Genomic DNA, 16,898 nt, shown 5'->3' with positions numbered 1-16,898 from the left:
TGGTAGAAGTGAAAACAGGACCTGAAAGCAAGACATGAAAGAGTAGTGGAGTTTCATGCATGGGAAAGGCTGTGTGGGATCAAGTTGGGCCTTGAGGGTGGGATCAGCAACGGAGTCTGAGCTGGTCAAAGTTCCGGGGCCAGTGTTTTTGAAGATCTGTTTTGGTGCTCAGGGCCATTCTCTTGGTATTAAACAGGGGCAGAGCAGGCTTGTCAGGACAGCTGATAGCTCGTCACAATCCTAGGCCTGCTCTAGACGACCCTGTATGACACAGGAACCTACTTCTGTGTGGTGTGTAAACAAAGACTGCTTGTTGGTTATCACAGAAACTTTATTGATTACAACACTGTTTGACCTATTAGCTCAGGCTTCTTATTAACTAGCTCTTACATCTTAACCCATTTCTATTAATCTGTGTATCGCCACGAGGCTGTGGCTTACCAGAAAGTTTCTGGCAGCTGTATCTTCATGGTGTCTCCTTGACTCCCCACCTACTCTCTCCCTGTATCTTTGTTTGGTTTTCCTGCCTGGTTCTATTCTGCCCTGCCCTAGGCGGAAGCAGCCTTTTCATTAGCCAATGGTAGTAAAACATTCACAGCATACAGAGGGGAATCCCACATCAGTGGTGTATCAGGGGTGGTGGGAGTGGTAGTGGTGGAGGTGGTGGAGGTGGTGGTGGACCATGGCTCCTCATAGTCATTGGAGTGTGTTTGTACCTGAGCTTGTTTCTAGGCAAAGACGAGACTTCAGTACTTAGAATGATCATGTGCATAAGCAGATCCCAGTCTCTATTATCCCAAAGAGTAGGACACACTGCTTTGGAATAGGGACTTCTCGGCAGACTATCAGACTTCATCACCCTCCTGCTCCTGCTCATGGCCTTGGCCTGGAGTGAGATGGCTGAGAGAGATGAAGGTGTAGTGCCGCCCTGGCAAGCACCGGGTCTTTTAGAGAGTCTGATGACTTCCAGTCTGGTACTCAAGGGGCAGCAGCCTGTTGGAGTTGCTTGAGGTCCCTTGTTGCCCTGAGGGGGCAAGTAGGGCCCCACTGTAGCCCCTAGTGCCTTATCCCAGAGCTGTTTCCCCTGTAGTGATTAGGAGACACAGTGAGACCAGCCACTACCAGTGATCTTCTCAGTTACACGGAAGCTACTCAATTTCAGTGTGGTCCAAGCAGAAGGGGCCTGCTGTCCTGTACAGATCCTCTGTAGGGAGTCCCTAGGAATACAGGGCACATCTAGTCTTCTCTGCACCTCTGGTTACCTGTGTGCAATGCTAAGCCCCTTGTCCAAGTGTGACAGCCAAGGACAGCAGAGTTCTGAGGGGAGGAAGGACACCTTAGTGCTACCTGACCTCAGGAGAGACCGTGTGTCAAATGTGAGATTTACCTTCCTTTCTCCTTAGGAAAGGACTGGGAGTGCTGCCCAGGATGCCCTGAGGATTCTTCTCCGGGACCTTCACTGTCCTTCAGAAGCATGGGGAGGGCAGTCTCTGGCCCTACTCTGGCTTCTTCCACCTATTTGCTAGCCCAGCCCGACCTTCCACATTAGAAGTTTCCATAAGAGAGCTGGGGACTTTTGCTTTCACATGTGATCTTGGGTGGGGGATTTCCAGCCCCAGGCTGGTGTCTCGTTCTGAAGCAGGACTATCCCTGCACCTTTCTTTTTTTAAACCTAAAACCAAAACAGACTTCATCTGTAATCCAGACTGGCCTGGAATTTGCAGTCATCGTGCCTTTCCTGAAGACTGGGATTACAGGTGTGCACCCATATGCATAGCTGGCATGGAACTTTCCAGTTAATTTGAGAATTATGCCATGTCACAGTTTGTGTATGATAAGGACAGTGCCTCCCAGTTAACCCATTTCCTCCTTCAGTGCAGTAGTTTGTACGTAAGAAAAGAAAGCCCACTGAGCCCGTGACACACCTGTAATCCCAGCATTTGGAAACGAGGGATGAGAAGTTCAAGGCCAGAACCCAAATTTGGTTCCTGATATCCATATCAGGGAGCTCACAACTGCCTGTAACTCCAGCTCCAGGGGATCAGACACCTGGCCTCTTTGGGCGCCAGTACTACGTGCATACATTTCCTACACACACACTTATACACAATTAAAAATAAATCTTTTTGGCAGGGCGGTGGTGGCGCACGCCTTTAATCCCAGCACTCAGGAGGCAGAGGCAGGCGGATCTCTGAGTTTGAGGCCAGCCTAGTCTACAAGAGCACCAAAGCTACAGAGAAGCCCTGTCTCGAACTAAATCTTTTCTTTTTTGCTTTGTTTTGTTTTGTTTTTTTTTTCAAGACTGGGTTTCTCTATAGCACTGGTTGTCCTGGAACTTGTTCTGTAGACCAGGCTGGCCTTGAACTCATAAAGATCCGCCTGCTTCTGCCTCCTGAGTTCTGGGATTAAAGAAGTGCATCACCACTGCCTGGCACTAATCTTGAAATTAAGAAAGAGAGGGCAGGGAAGAAGGACAGAAAAGATTGAAACATGGGCTACAGAATAAATTCAAATTCAGCCTGGGCAACCTAGTAAAACTGTTCAAAATAAAACATGAAAAAGGCTATCGATATAGAAGTAGAACACTTGCCTAGCAAGTAAGAGAATTTAGGTTCCCAGTACTACAGAAAAGGGGGGCAGGGGAGAAAGAAAAATAAAGTCTGTTCACACTGGAGAGATGACTTAATAGTTAAGCTTGTACGGCTCTTTTTGGTTGTTTTTGTTTTTGAGACAAGGTCTCTCTTATGTAGTCCTGTCTGTCCTGGAAGTTTATTTACTATGTAAACCAGGCAGAGTTGCCTGCTCTGGCTCCTAAATGCTGGGATTAAAGGAGTGAAGTCCCATGCGCAGTGGTAAAAGCAAGTGTTCCTGTAGAGGACCGAAGTTCAGTTCCTAGTTTTCACACTGGTGGCTCACAACTTCCTATAACTCTAGCTCTTCTGACCTCCTTGGGTTTTATACTTACCATATACATATGCTCCCCCCCCCAAAAAAAGAAAAAACATAATTAAAAATAAAATCCTAGCCTGGCGGTGGTGGCGCACGCCTTTAATCCCAGCACTCGGGAGGCAGAGGCAGGCGGATCTCTGTGAGTTCAAGACCAGCCTGGTCTACAAGAGCTAGTTCCAGGACAGGCTCCAAAACCACAGAGAAACCCTGTCTCGAAAAACCAAAATAAATAAATAAATAAATAAATAAATAAATAAATAAATAAATAAATAATAAAATCCTTTAAAAAAAAATGCCTGTGTGCATGTGTTTCTCTGTGTGCCTCCATATGTGTATGTTGGCTATCTGCACCTTCCTTCACCTCAGTGGCCCCAAACACTAGCTCGTTACGGGACTCTGCACCTGTGCCATACACACTGGAACACATGCTCACTTATCTTCCCGCCTCTCCGCCTACTCCTCTTGCCCCTCCCCCATAGCCCTTATAGCCACATCCTGCAAGGAAAAACCCAGACTCCTGTGAAGGCAGAGCCCCGACAAGGATGTATGTGTGGGTCCAGCAGCCCACAGCACTTCTGCTCCTGGGACTCACACTTGGGGTTTCATTCAGGCTCAACTGTGTTGAAGATACGTACCCCAGTGGTCACAGGTGCTGTCATGAGTGCCAGCCAGGTGAGCGGCCCTGCTTTGGGATGTAGTGGCCAAGTGGGGGAGGGATGATTGTTGGGGGACAATGATGGAGACACAGGTAGAGATATTCTGGGGGGCGGGACGGGTAAGTGAACTCAGGTGATATCAGCTGATGCTCCCAGGTCTGAGACAGTCAACCTAAAGGCTGATTCTGTAGGAGTCAGGGTGCTGTGTCTCCACCGTCCTGGGCCTTAGCTGACCTGTTTAACTTTCTGGGTTCCACTCCAGGCAACGGTATGGTGAGTCGCTGTGATGCCAACAGGGACACTGTATGCCACCCATGTGAACCTGGCTTCTACAACGAGGCAGTCAATTATGAAAGCTGCAAGCAGTGTACACAGTGCAATCAACGTGAGCTCCTCCTACCCTGACTCACTGTCCAGCCCAGCAAGGAAGCAGCTGCACCAATGGGTGCCCATATTTCCCATATGATTGCAGAACTAACTCCAAGCCATGATGAATCCTGTTCACTAAGGGTTCCTTAGTAGCCAGGGAATTTCTCAGGGGACACTTCTGTCCTCTGCAGTGAAGGCTCAGCCAGGGCCTCTTGGAACTGGGCCTTGCCCAAGCTGTCCTAGTGGGTAAGGCCCGATGTGGATGTTGAGAGTATCTTTCTGATTCAGATGCTCTAGGCTGGAGACAGGTTGGGGAAGGGTAGAAAAGGGAGGCCACAGCTGCTGTGTGCTAGCTCAGTAGCTTTCTACAGGGCTTTATGACCAGGAAGAACAGAGTAGCCAGAGAGAGGGTCTTAGGAGAGAAGAAGCCTGAAGTCAGGCTGCAGAGTTTTCTCAGCTTCAACTTTGTTCCTGCGCCACTGAGGATGGCAAGTCCATTTTGCCCTGCCTTGTGCGTTGGTCAGGGCTAGTTAAGCTGCATTCACGGTCTCAATTTGATCTTACCTAGGAAGTGGGAGTGAACTCAAGCAGAATTGCACACCGACTCAGGATACTGTCTGCCAGTGCAGGCCAGGCACCCAGCCCCGGCAAGACAGCAGCCACAAACTTGGAGTTGGTGAGCCTCAGGGTGGCCCCCTACACCAGGCAGGTTCATGTCTGTCCATGGCCAGTGTGTGCGAGGTGGTCAGGATTGATGTGCACTGACGCCCTTCATGATAATGGTATAAAACAAGCTGTGATCCCACTTGGTACATTGTCACCTCCCCCAGCATCCCTCTATCTAGTCTTGGCCAAAAGCCCCTCTCCCATTGGGTCATGTCAAGAGACTTGGGAGGCACGTGGGAAGGAAGGAGCTTGCAGAGACAATTCCCATGCACTGGCACTGGAAAGTGAGCCTTAGCACTGTCCCCCACTTCAGGCCCCGCCTCTAGCAGCTTCAGAATCTAGGGTCCACCTAGTAGCATCAGAAAGTTGACTTATGTCTTTGCTGCAGACTGTGTCCCCTGTCCTCCTGGCCACTTTTCTCCAGGCAACAACCAGGCCTGCAAGCCCTGGACCAAGTGAGTATTGTGGCTGGCTGGAACACTGAGGACTGGGGGTGTAGAAGGGACGGAACCAGAAAGGTTTGGCCATTTAAGAGCTGCTGCCTAGATGACTATATGACGGACCAGTTCAAAGAACAGAAATCCACGGACCAGGGGATCTTCTGACATCTTCCCTTCAACACAGCCCCCGTGGGGAGCCCTGCAAGTGGAGTGGGGACATGCGAGATTCTAGTCCAGGCTGTAGAAACATGTTTGCTCTCAAGTTGTGGTTCTTCAGAGGGCTGGAGAAGTACCGGGCGGGTTTTGAGAGTGCAGAACCTCATATAGAAGCAGGACAGGGATGGACAGAAACAGACATAGATGTGTGGCTTGGGGTGGAGGACTTGGCAGAGTTGAGGATGACCCAGTGCAACTTCCACCGTTGTCTCTAGCTAATGGACACCCTCACCCCACAGCTGCACCCTATCTGGGAAGCAGACCCGGCACCCAGCCAGTCCCAGCTTGGACACAGTCTGTGAGGACAGAAGCCTCCCAGCCACAGTGCTCTGGGAGACCCAGGGCTCCACATTCACGCCAACCACTGTCCAGTCCACCACAGTCTGGCCCAGAACTTCTCAGTTGTTCTCTACATCCACCCAGGTGGCTCCTAGGGGTAAGGGACACTGGCCCAGTGGAAGGGAGGGGAGAGGAGGTGAGGGAGAGTGAGTTCACTCAGTTAGACTCTCCTCATAGGCCCAGTATTCACTGGTTTCCTAGGCCTAGGCCTGGGCCTGCTGGCTCCCTTGACTGTTCTGCTGGCCTTGTACCTTCTCCGAAGGGCTTGGAGGCTGCCTGGTGCTCCCAAACCCTACTGTGAGTACCCACTGTGGGCTTAATAAAGCTTGCTTCCTAGAGGGATGAGATATATCTCCTCACTGCTTCTTCCTTCTTTGCTTCTCCTAGGGGGAAACAGCTTCAGGATCCCCATCCAAGAGGAACAAGCTGACACACACTTTACTCTGGCCAAGATCTGAACAGCACCTCAGGAATGGGTTTGATGGAGCATGGGCAGTTCATATCCTGGTACCTGCCAATACCCTCCACACCGTTCTAGGTGCCGGGCTGGCTCTGGGCTCTCCTATGTATGCTATGCATACTGCCTGCCTGGTGGTACCACCAATAAACGTGCTAGCATCTGTGAGTCTGTGACTGGCACTAGGGGGCTGAGGTTGCATCCTCTTCTGGTGGGGGAAGAGTCTTAGGCCAAGGTGAAGGTCTGCTCAGAGACTCACACTTAGTCATGTGTTCTCCATTGTGAACAGAGGTATGGAGTATGGGAGGTCTGAAATGCCAAGGGGATGGTACTAGGGGAGCCAACTGGCGGCTTGGTGAGCAATCCAGAGTCTGTGCTCCAAGGCAGTGGCTTTTAACCTTCCTAACGCTTCAGCCCTCGTGTTGTACCATAAAATTATTTTTGTTGCTACTTCATAACTGTAATTTTGTTACTGCTTTGAATTGTAATGTAAATGTTTTTGGAGACAGAGTTTCACCAAAGGGGTCACAGCTCACAGGTTGAGAACCACTGCTCTAATGGGACCTAAGAGTCTTAGCCAGAAGGAAAGTGCCCTGGCAAACAGAGGAGCTCATGAACCATTGTGTCCCTTTTGACCTCTGTGACTCAGGCAGGTAACTCAGAGTTATCCTTTCTCTCCAGTCACATGAATGGTGAGAAGTGTTTGGTGGTCCTTGCGCACTACCTATGTCCTACCTTAGAATCTCTGGACGTGGGTGGCTATGGCTCCATGTAGCAGCCAATCAGCCAGCTGTGTTGGAAAACTGGTCTGCTTCTTGAGCCAAACCTCGTCTGTCCTGAGATTATTCCTCTAGAAACAAATGTTCTCTGACAAGAATATGGACACTTTGAAGACCCAGGGTCTTATGCTGCGCTCTACTGCAAGGGGTTCTGGGAGCGGCAATGGCCGTGTTGCTCAAAGAGCACAGGTACCCAAAAGCTCAATGAACTCCAGGCAGAAGGTGCCAAACTGCTCTTGGAGATAGTCAAACGGTCATGCCTGATCATGCAAGTAAAACCAGAGAGCCCAAACTGGTGTCATGTGATAGATGTTAAAAGTCACTAGATGGCCAAGCTTGGTGGTGTATGCCTTTAATCCCAACATTGAGAAGGCAGAAGCAGGAGGATCTCTGTGAGTTCGAGGCCAGCCTAATCCACATAGCAAGTTCCAGGTTGACTAGAGCTACATAGTGAAACCCTGTCTCAAAAGTAAAAAAAAAAAAAAAAGGAAGAAAAAGAAAAAAGAAAAGAAAAAACCCCCAAACAAGAAAGGAGTCACCAGACATCCTGGTGCGGGGGGTGGTGCCAGGCTGTGTCAGCTGCACTTTGAGGAGGCATAGGAACCATAAGAAGCTATAAAGATAACTGTTTCCTTGTTTCCTGCCCCTTGTCACCATGAGGCCACCGGCCTGGCATTAAAGTAACACCTTGTTACCTCTCCCATCTTTTACTTGATCTGCCTGTGGCCAGATATAGTATTTTTGTTTCTTTGTGTTTTGAGATAGGGTTTCTCTGTGTAGCCCTGGTTATTCTGGAACTCACTCTATAGATCAGACTGGCCTTGAACTCAGAGATCCGCCCGCCTCTTCCTCCCAAGTCCTGGGAATAAAAGGCGTGCTCCACCACCTCCAGACCAGACGTGATGATCTTCATCTGCATGGTGGGGCACCCTATTACTTATAGCCCAAGTCACTGCGACCCCCATGGGATGGCTGGATAAAACTATCTCTGATCCTGGTTCCCTTCCCATCTCTTTCCATTCTCTGACAACATCCAGCTGCTCGCAGCCAAAGGAAATACCCACTGAACTACTAAATGCCCTTCACTGGGTGCTTGTACAACCAACCACACCTGAAGCCGGGGGATGGAGCCATAGGCCAATTGGCAGCTCCCACCCCATAGAGAAGTCCATCCTAGAGAGGAGGGGAGAGGAAGAATGCTATGGGGCTTGGGAGGTTGGAGCTGATAGGAAAGAGGTTTTATTCTTAGTCTAGGCAGGTCATATCTATGCCCCCTCCTTACTGGACACAGGTCTTCAGTTTTCATGCGGTCTCCTGCTCATTTTGGGTCTCCTTGGGTCCCTTCCCCATGACCCCACCTGTACAGATACTGGGTTTATTTTCTCTTCATTCTGATGCTGTCCCAAAGTATATTCTCTATCCCCCCTCATCTCAAAAACTCCCCAACTACCTCTGCTGCTCTCCCCATCTCAGTCTGGGAGTTCCCCACAGGGTCAAACTGCCAGGACCCTCTGCCGCCTGGAACATACTCACCGAGTCCTGTGAAACGAACCACATGGAAATACAAACACAAGGAGCTGCACATAAAATGAAGGAGATAGCAGTGAGCAGATAAAAATCACCTCTGCCCACTGTCTGGTTATGGAAGCTGCTCGTTCTTGGCAGTTCCTTGCAGTGGGTACCTAGAAGTGGGTAGGACAGGAAGTCTGACATAGGTGCTGACATTTACTGATGTCATCTGCGTGAAAACATCTCCCTAGGTATATGACCTGTGTCTTTTTATCTTTGTCATCTGTGTGTGGTTGTCTCCTGGAAAGAACCTCTATGAAGCTCATTAGCAGCTTGTAGCCTTGCAAGTCTCTATCAAGCAGACCTTGCCCATGCCTGAGCTCGGATACAACACCAAGGCAAAAATTCCTAAGGGACACCTTCAAGGTACAATGCATGGCAGTGTTTTGCAGGTGAGTGTTTTGTTATCGCTCCCCTGTGGAAGAGGCCATTGCCTAGAGAACAGGGATCCCCAGTGTGAGAATATCATGGCTGGCAGGGGATTCCATGTGTATACTGTGAACTCACCAGGCTTGGGGTAATACTATGAAGGCGTGGTCCCGGCTGACCTTTTAGATTTTTGTTTGTTTGAGACAGGGTCTCTCTCCATAACTCTGTCTGTCCTGTTCACTATATAGTCCAGGCTGACCTCAAACTTAGAGATCCGCCTGCCTCTGCCTCCTGAGTGCGGTAATAAAGGTGTGTCCCACTATGTCCAGCCCCAGATATGGAATGACTGACAGATTTTTCTGTCATCCTTGCACAGGGCCATGTTAATTTTTGTATTGTTCCAGTTTCTGTGTATGTGCTTCCAAAGTGAGCACTCCCGTAATTTTTTTTTTTTTAATGGTTAGGAGCATAGGCAATACTGCCCTCAGTATCTTTATGTGGAGCCAAGGCACATGGTTTCCCTTCTGCCCTTGTACTCAGACCCACTTCCTTGGCCTGGAGCTGTTTCTCGAAGGAGAGGTTCTGCTAAGGCTAGCCCAGAGTGGACTACCCAGAGTCCCCTCCCCCCACCCCTGCAGTGACCAGGGCTGCCTCCCAGGAGGCTTACACACCCGAGGCCGGAGAACAGTAGGAGTGGTACGGCTGGTAACTTTTAACATTTCCTACTTCCTCTGCCTCCTCCAACAGCATCTTAAAAGGGTGTCAACAATCACAGAGGTCTCCACACCTTCCATTTGTGGGTACAACCCACAAATCCAGAGATGCTCATATTCACCTCCAATACTCCCCCAAAGTCCTCACCATGTTTCCCTGTACTTAGTTTCAGCTGGAAGATGTGGGAAGTGGGGCTGAACAATCCAGAAAGGCTTCCCTGTAGAGGCAGGGTTCCAGAACCTGCTAGTGACTGCATGAGGAAAATGAGGCTCACAAAGACAACACGGTCTCGCCATGAGGAAGAGGCCGGGAGGCTCCATCAGGGAGTCCTTGTTATCTAGAATTGTGTGAGGAGATGAGCAAAAATGGCTCCAGAAACAATCAAGAGATCCAAGCTGGAACTCCCAGGGTTGGATCTGGGCAGGACATACTGTTCTTGGCTTCAGGCTCCTTCTAGGAATGCCCAGCTTATGGCGACTTTCTCTGAAAGGCATATAAGCTCTGGGTTCCCCTCACTGGCTCTCTGGGGTGGAAAGGAGGAGTTTTACACAATAAAGGGTATCCACAAGCAGCCTGTGTGAATGGGGATCCTTTTCCTCTGCAGCTTGTCCTGGGTGTGTCTGCTGGAGTTGGAAGAGGCTCGCTGGGGTTCAGGAGGTGTCAAGGAAGATGATATGACTTTGTTGCACACTTTACAGAGGCCTTTACAAACACCACATGCCTGCCGGAAGATGGAGGTGGAGCTGGTCTGGAGCCCAATCTGAGGGGTGGGGACTGAGGCAGGGGCGGGACAAAGCTTGCTGGAGCAGGTTGGGGACTACTAAAAATCAACCCACAGGAAGAAGACCCAGGAGAAACACTATGGGAGCATGGGCTATGGTGTGTGGAGTCTCATTGATTTGGGTGCTGGACCTAGGTCATCAGAGCCTGGTTGAGGAGCCTAGCTGTGGCCCTGGCAGCTTCCAGCGTGGGACTGGCAACAACACACGGTGTTGCAATCGGTGTGCTCCAGGTAAGGCAAGGAGGGGAGCAGGACCCAGGATGTGCGCCAGTGCCCTGCCCAGCTCTCACACAGGGAGGGTGGGTAGGCAGACTTTCTGAGTCTGGAACCATGAGTCTGGAACTGAGAAGGAGGTAGAGGGTCCATATGAGTCACTTGCTCAAGACCAGAAGTGTGGGAGCAGGGGCTGGAAACTTCTTCAAGAGGGATCTGGGGTCCAAGGTGAAAGAGGACCATCTCAGGGTCTGCTGGGTGGGTCAAACCTTAGCTCTGTCTGGGTTGCTGTCCCAACACTCCCCTCTGCCCTATCTACTGTCTATGCTACCTAGAACATTTAGAGCAGTCTGAGGACCCCTCAAAGAAAAATATCTTAGCACTTCACCCCCATCCCTCTGATATAGAAAGAGGCATCTCTGAGGACCCATGTGTCTGTGAAAGAAATGTGGACAGCAGTGACTGCAGCTGCTGAAATGTTCCTAGTACCCTGAGGCAGCATGGGCCCAGGGACCTTAGAAAGCCCCAGGTGACTCTCGTATGTAATGGGACTTATGAAGCCATAACTTCAGAACAGTGGGTGGTATGTATATTAGCGGTCAGCCATCTGAGCTGGACAAAGCCTAGGATCTTGCACTGGGGTTGACTGAGGATGGAGGCCTAGCACCCTAACCACTTGAAGGACCAGTAGGAGCTCTGAAGAGGGAAACTCTGCCTAGTTTCCGAGACTCTTATTCTTGCCAAGACAAGGAGACCTGTCCTGAAGGAGACTGTATATGTGTCATGCCGGAGTACCACTGTGAAGACCCTCAGTGCAAGACCTGCAAGCACCACCCTTGCCAACCAGGCCAGAAGGTGCAGCCTCATGGTACGTCCCTGGGAGATATCCCCAAGCTAATCACAAGTTTAATCTAGAGCCAAGCTGGTAGAGATGCCCAGTGAGCATGTGTAGGCATGTAAGAATGCTTGCACATACAGGGCTCATGGGCATATACTCTGGGTAGACAGGGATCTGTATTCTAGATTCTAGTAGGGATAGGTGGGCCAAGTGGTCTCAGAGTACCTGAGCCATTCTTCCTATTAGCCTGGGATCCTCCATCATAATGAGGGTGTTGCTATCTTCTCAGGGCTGGCTGTGAGAGGCTGTGAGGACTGCCCAGGTACTGGTCTGCTGTCAGACTATTACTGACTATGGCCAGGTCTTGCCACTAATCCTATCCATCTTCATAGGGACCAATGTATCATTCTAGTTCTGGAATAGGCGTACATAGTACTGCCTGTCCAGCCTCTAGTCCTGCAGACATTAGATCCAGTGGATTGATAGACCCTAGTCTGACTTTGTTTGTTTGTTTGTTTTGTTTTTCGAGACAGGGTTTCTCTGTCCTGGAACTAGCTCTTGTAGACCAGGCTGGCCTCGAACTCACAGAGATCCACCTGCCTCTGCCTCCCGAGTGCTGACTCCTTCTTCTTTAACCTCAGTAGTCCCTATAGTCTGTCTGTCTATCCACAGGGAATATTAAGTTTGGCTTCGAGTGTGTTGACTGTGCAATGGGCACCTTCTCCGCAGGCCGTGAGGGCCGCTGCAGACCTTGGGCCGAGTAAGTCCTGGATGAGTAGCCTCGGCCCACTCTTGAGGAAGCCTCTCCCACCCCCCCTTGTAAACCCTCAAAGGCCCCCATTCATCTCCCAAATGTCTCAGAGGCCAGTGGTCCTCCTAGTGTGACTGCTTGGGTAGCCAAGCCTGACAGTGTCTGTGTCTGTGTCCAGCTGTACCCAGTTTGGATTTCTCACCATATTCCCTGGGAACAAGACCCACAATGCTGTGTGCATCCCGGAACCACTGCCCACTGAGCGACATGGTCATTTGGCTATCATCCTTCTGGCCACGGCTGCTTGCATTCTCTTCTTAACCACAGTCCAGCTCTGCCTGCACATATGGCAGCTGAGGAGGCAGCACATGTATCCCCGAGGTCAGTTGTGTCCCTGGGAAGGGGAACATGCATCTCGGGCTACTTGCTGACCATGTTTTTGCTACAGAGACCCAGCCACTCTTGGAGGTGCAGCTTCCACCAGCTGAGGATGCTTACAGCTTTCAGTTCCCCGAGGAGGAGCGTGGGGAGCAAACGGAGGAAAAGAATCGTCTGGGAGACCGGTGGCCATGAGGGCTCTTCTTCCTCTGTACTCCAAGCCAGACCCTCTAAGACTTGCCCAGACCTACCCTTGGTGAGAGCAAGGGCTCAGCTGTGCATCCTTCCCTGGGCCTGGCCCTGCTCCCCTCGATGGTGGAAGTGGGTGTAAGATGTTGATGGTGGTGAAGAGAGTAGTGACTCCACTTGGGTCCTGTGGCTGCCTTCCTCTTTTGTCAGCTCTGTTGGAGTGGGGTCTTTAGGCTCTCCAAGAGAGCACTGAGTGTTCAGGACAAGACCTTGTACAAGTGGTTTTCAATAAATATTTTTCTAGTAACCTGAGTGACTGTGTTCTAGGGACAGAGGAAAGTAAGATTCCCAGGGCTGCATTTAAGGACACCCCTTGTCATCCTATGCCCATGGTCATTTCCAGGGCGTAGAATGGAAAGGATGGTCTAGTGAAATATCTTGGCAAAGGCTCCTGCCTCTAAGCCTGATGAGTTTGACCCCACATGATAGAATCTGCCAACCCTGACAAGTTGTCCTCTGACTTCCAGATGTACACTATGGGACATGCCTGTGAGTGTCCACACAAGCACACACGCATGTACAAAAATGTAATAAAGACTTTTAGAATAATCTTTCAAGGGAGGGGCATCTGAGGCCTGCCCTCCGCGCTATCTCTGGGGTGGTAGTGGTGGGGGCACAAGGCAAGGTTAATCTTGGCCACAAATCCTCAGGAGGGACCATCAGACTGTAGAGGCTTTTGGAAGGAGGTAATCTATACTGAATACCTGCCTTCTTTGCTTCATCTTCTATTTTTTTATGTATTAATTCCTCCATAAGTTTCTTTGCATCGTGTATAACTCTCTGGAGCAGGAGTTGATAGTTGTGAGCTACCACATAGGTGCTGGGACCTGAACGCAGGCGTGAGAGAGCAGCAGGTGCTGAGCCAGCTCTCCAGTCCTCCTCTTGGCTTCTTGTCCAAACCACTTCCCCTCACCTCTGTCTGGTCCATATTAGGCAACTATGTACTGAGCCTGTAGTCTTCAGGATACTGCCCTTTGGGATGCCTGGGAGACTGGGTTTGATGGCACTTTAGGACATTTGTCTTGGCCTAACTTTAAAAATCAGGCTTTAGCCAGTTTCCATATTAGCATTTCCCGGCACGAGGCAAATTCTCTGAAGTGCACAGTGCATAGTTTTGGCTCTGAGGCCCTCCGAGCAAAACATCTCTCCTGCCTCTTGGCAGTTGAGGGGCTGCTCATAGAAAGATCCAGTAAGAGCAAGGTGTAGTGATGCATGTCTTTAATCCCAGCACTCGGGAGGCAGAGGCAGGCAGATCTTGGGAGTCCGAGGCCAGCATGGTCTACAAAGTGACCAGGACAGCCAGAGCTACATTCAATAAGGTCATCCTGGCATGGATATCCAGGGAGTGGCAGACCTGAGGGAAGGAATTGTAGCAGCACCCTTAAGGCATCTGCACACCTGGGCACTTACTTGTCCCTTCTCCTGCTAATGTTTCCTGTCTTTTATTTCATAGCAGGTAAATAGGGATTGGGGGATGTATCTGCAACTTCTAATGCTAACAGCCCCATCAACACACAGGCCCCTGGAAGAGACTGGAGGAGGAGACTGGAAAAATTGCCCAGGAAGTGGAGGACATTGGAATCAGAACGCACAGCGCTCAGGGCCACATGAAGTCTCTTGGGGATGTACCAGCACCCTCATTGCCTGGAGCTGCCTCTTCTGTCCCCTTTTGGGTTGGTTAGGAGTCAGGCACAATCTGCAAAGTCTAGAGTAAGCCTGGGAAGGGAGGTGGAGGCTGGGGGCATCTCCCAGCTTGCCTATCACACCACACCCCTAGATTCTGGGCAATAGGCAGTCCTGCCTTCCCCTGGAACTGCCACAGGTGGGGCATCCCCAAATAGCATGACGTGTGCAGACTACTATCTTCTGGAAACTCCTCCGTGGGTGACTGATGGGTGTGATAGAGATGGCGGGAGATTCTGCAGGGTGGGGTGAGAGATGCCGTAGTCTCCCATGTACCCTTGCCCTGCAGTCAGCAACGCCCCCAATTCCACTCATGTTCACCTCGGGGGCCTAAGATAAACTGTGCCAGCCTGTTAGATGTGGGGATTTCCACGAGAACCGTGAGCTGTGCAGGGTCTGTTCAGTTCCCCAGGGCTGAAAGTTTGTAGTCAAGTAGGGACAGAGTCCATGACTGCAAGCAGGTGAGTGTGAAATCCAGGAGTACTAGAAACGTGGGGAAGAGGATGGGCTGAAAAGATTCTGCTGCAGAAGCCTCCTGCCACCTCCTGCCACCCCAGCAGAGACCATTCCAGATCCTGCCTTCTGAAGTAGGGATGGCATTTACCCACCTGCAGAGTCTGGCAGCCACAGCCCCTGAGGTGTGTCTCTGCTAGGCCTAGACTAGCAGGAGGGAGGTTTCACTGCAATTCCCAGAAACCCCTACCCCACAGTAGCCACTCTCCATTTCTTCCGGAAAACCACAGCACACACACACACACACACACACACCCCTTGGCCTTGATTTCATAAGTTTTGTTCTCAGATAAAGAGCTAGTGCACCGGCCCAGTTCCCAGAAATGCTTCCGGCCACAGCTGGTGACTCCTGCCCAGCCTCCACCCTCTCGCTTGCTGAGAGCCCATACTTTATTCAGTGTGAGACGTGCCCCAGCTTGAGAGAAGGACCTGTATCATGGAAAGTGAGAGGTTGCTTCCTTTTTACAACTCGACAACCCCTCCCCCAGCTACAGACAGCTGTCCAGAGACCTTGGGGGGCAGGTGGGTAATGGCTGTTCCTAGCTACTGAGGCATGCTTCCACTGACCAGGTAGTACCTCAACGTCTAGGTCTTCTATTGGGCTGGGCTCACATTTCAGGGACTGTCCCTTATACAGCCACTAGCCCCTATGGGAAGCAGCTGAGTGGAGAAAGAAGGTAGACATCCATCCCTTACCTACCCCATCTTCCCAAGAAGCTCCATGAATTAGGGTGATTTTCTGAAGACCAGGCTATCTGTTCGGGCCCCTTTTTAGATGGGGGGGACTAGAGTGGGAAGGTATGTAGGATGTCCCACTATTGGCTGACTGAAGCTAAAATACACAGAAAGCTCCAGACCCTATGCGTGCGTGTGTGTGCGTGTACACATGTGTGCATGTGTGTGCGTGCGTGCATGTGCGTGTGTGTGCGTGTACACATGTGTGCATGTGTGTGTGTGCGTGCATGTGCGTGTGTGTGCACATGTGTGCAGTAAAGGTCTGACTGCAGGGATAACAGAAGGCACAGGGTGCTTGGGTCAGAGCTGTGAGTAGCTCAATTCCCCACATCTTCTGAAGGAAACTCTTGACACTTTCAACAGGAGGATCTCAGGATTCTCTCAGGAGAACAGGGAAAGAGTGATTAGAAGGGAGGATATATTCAGCTGTCAGGAGCCCCGTTCTTGGGTGACCAACCCCAGGGGCAATCGGTTGCTCTGCAGGGCCAGCCCAGAGTTCATGCCATCATTCAGCTCCTTAACCCCCGGTCCTGTCATATTGTTTGAATATCAGAGAATACCTTGAAGCTGCCAGGTGGCTAGGTTCTCAGATGTCCCACAGTCCCTCTCTCCCCAAAGTCTGATGAGGTCCTGAGCTCAGGGCTCTGGGGGACTTGCATGTGGGCTGTGAAGAGTTGAGGAGGACCTGGAGGGGGTTGATGGGGCCATCGTTTATGGTTCCTGTGGAATGAGTGGGCAGCAGGAGGTCCCTGAAACCTTTCTTCTTTGACATGCTCTGTAGCTGCCAGGAATGAAGGGTAGCAGATAGCCCAAGCCCTTGGGGAGCCTGTGGTTGGCACAGCAGGACAGCCTACTGCCAACGAGTATTTGTTACATCATGGTCTCAGTAGAGGCTCCATGTCCCCACAACAGCAGAGGAAGCATCTTCCTCCTGAGAGCTTTGTCACCTGTCTTGACATGAGATAACCCCCCCAGGGGGGGCAGGGCTGCAGCTCCATGTGGTGCTGAGAGCAGAAATATTTGTCACGCCAGTGATGGGGATACAGCTTTGACTTGGTCAGGGAACTGTGAGGAGGGGGAGAGGCTATGGGAAACCTAGGTCTTGGAAGGGGCTCAAGTTGAGAATGTAGTGACAGGTGGCCCCAAGGGACATGGCTAGTAGCACCTTGGCTGCCAACAAAAATGTGACCTTGACCCCAGGAACAGGTAGGTGTGGATTCACCAAGACCTAGGG

At 50.8% G+C, this 16,898-nt stretch overlaps 2 protein-coding genes and 1 non-coding gene across 3 annotated transcripts; 2 read left to right on the top strand and 1 right to left on the bottom strand.

Moving 5' to 3' along the window:
• Positions 1-3,491: 3,491 nt before the first annotated feature.
• On the top strand, positions 3,492-6,172 carry Tnfrsf4 (TNF receptor superfamily member 4). The gene is made up of 7 exons (XM_057785221.1): positions 3,492-3,621; positions 3,868-3,990; positions 4,543-4,650; positions 5,029-5,095; positions 5,536-5,732; positions 5,813-5,932; positions 6,023-6,172. The coding sequence occupies exons 1-7, from the start codon at positions 3,492-3,494 to the stop codon at positions 6,091-6,093; spliced, it is 816 nt and encodes a 271-aa protein (XP_057641204.1). The 3' UTR covers positions 6,094-6,172.
• Positions 6,173-9,140: 2,968 nt separating this feature from the next.
• Positions 9,141-9,243, bottom strand: LOC130884572 (U6 spliceosomal RNA). Its single transcript, XR_009058089.1, has one exon. It is a non-coding gene; the product is annotated as a U6 spliceosomal RNA (small nuclear RNA).
• Positions 9,244-10,384: 1,141 nt separating this feature from the next.
• Tnfrsf18 (TNF receptor superfamily member 18) lies at positions 10,385-12,931 on the top strand. The gene is made up of 5 exons (XM_057785173.1): positions 10,385-10,535; positions 11,263-11,385; positions 12,028-12,115; positions 12,285-12,487; positions 12,555-12,931. The coding sequence occupies exons 1-5, from the start codon at positions 10,385-10,387 to the stop codon at positions 12,677-12,679; spliced, it is 690 nt and encodes a 229-aa protein (XP_057641156.1). The 3' UTR covers positions 12,680-12,931.
• The last annotated feature ends 3,967 nt before the right edge of the window (positions 12,932-16,898 follow it).

Source organism: Chionomys nivalis, chromosome 11 (genome assembly GCF_950005125.1).
Source record: "Chionomys nivalis chromosome 11, mChiNiv1.1, whole genome shotgun sequence".
Taxonomy (NCBI): domain Eukaryota; kingdom Metazoa; phylum Chordata; class Mammalia; order Rodentia; family Cricetidae; genus Chionomys; species Chionomys nivalis.
This window is presented reverse-complemented; position numbering and strand designations above follow the sequence as displayed.

Coding starts and splice junctions, on each gene's coding strand:
- Tnfrsf4 (XM_057785221.1), top strand. CDS start 3,492: ATGTATGTGTGGGTCCAGCAGCCCACAGCACTTCTGCTCCTGGGACTC. Junction 5,096..5,535: donor GCCTGCAAGCCCTGGACCAA/GTGAGTATTGTG, acceptor CTCACCCCACAG/CTGCACCCTATCTGGGAAGC. Junction 5,733..5,812: donor CACCCAGGTGGCTCCTAGGG/GTAAGGGACACT, acceptor CTCTCCTCATAG/GCCCAGTATTCACTGGTTTC.
- Tnfrsf18 (XM_057785173.1), top strand. CDS start 10,385: ATGGGAGCATGGGCTATGGTGTGTGGAGTCTCATTGATTTGGGTGCTG. Junction 11,386..12,027: donor CCAGAAGGTGCAGCCTCATG/GTACGTCCCTGG, acceptor GTCTATCCACAG/GGAATATTAAGTTTGGCTTC. Junction 12,488..12,554: donor GCAGCACATGTATCCCCGAG/GTCAGTTGTGTC, acceptor TTTTTGCTACAG/AGACCCAGCCACTCTTGGAG.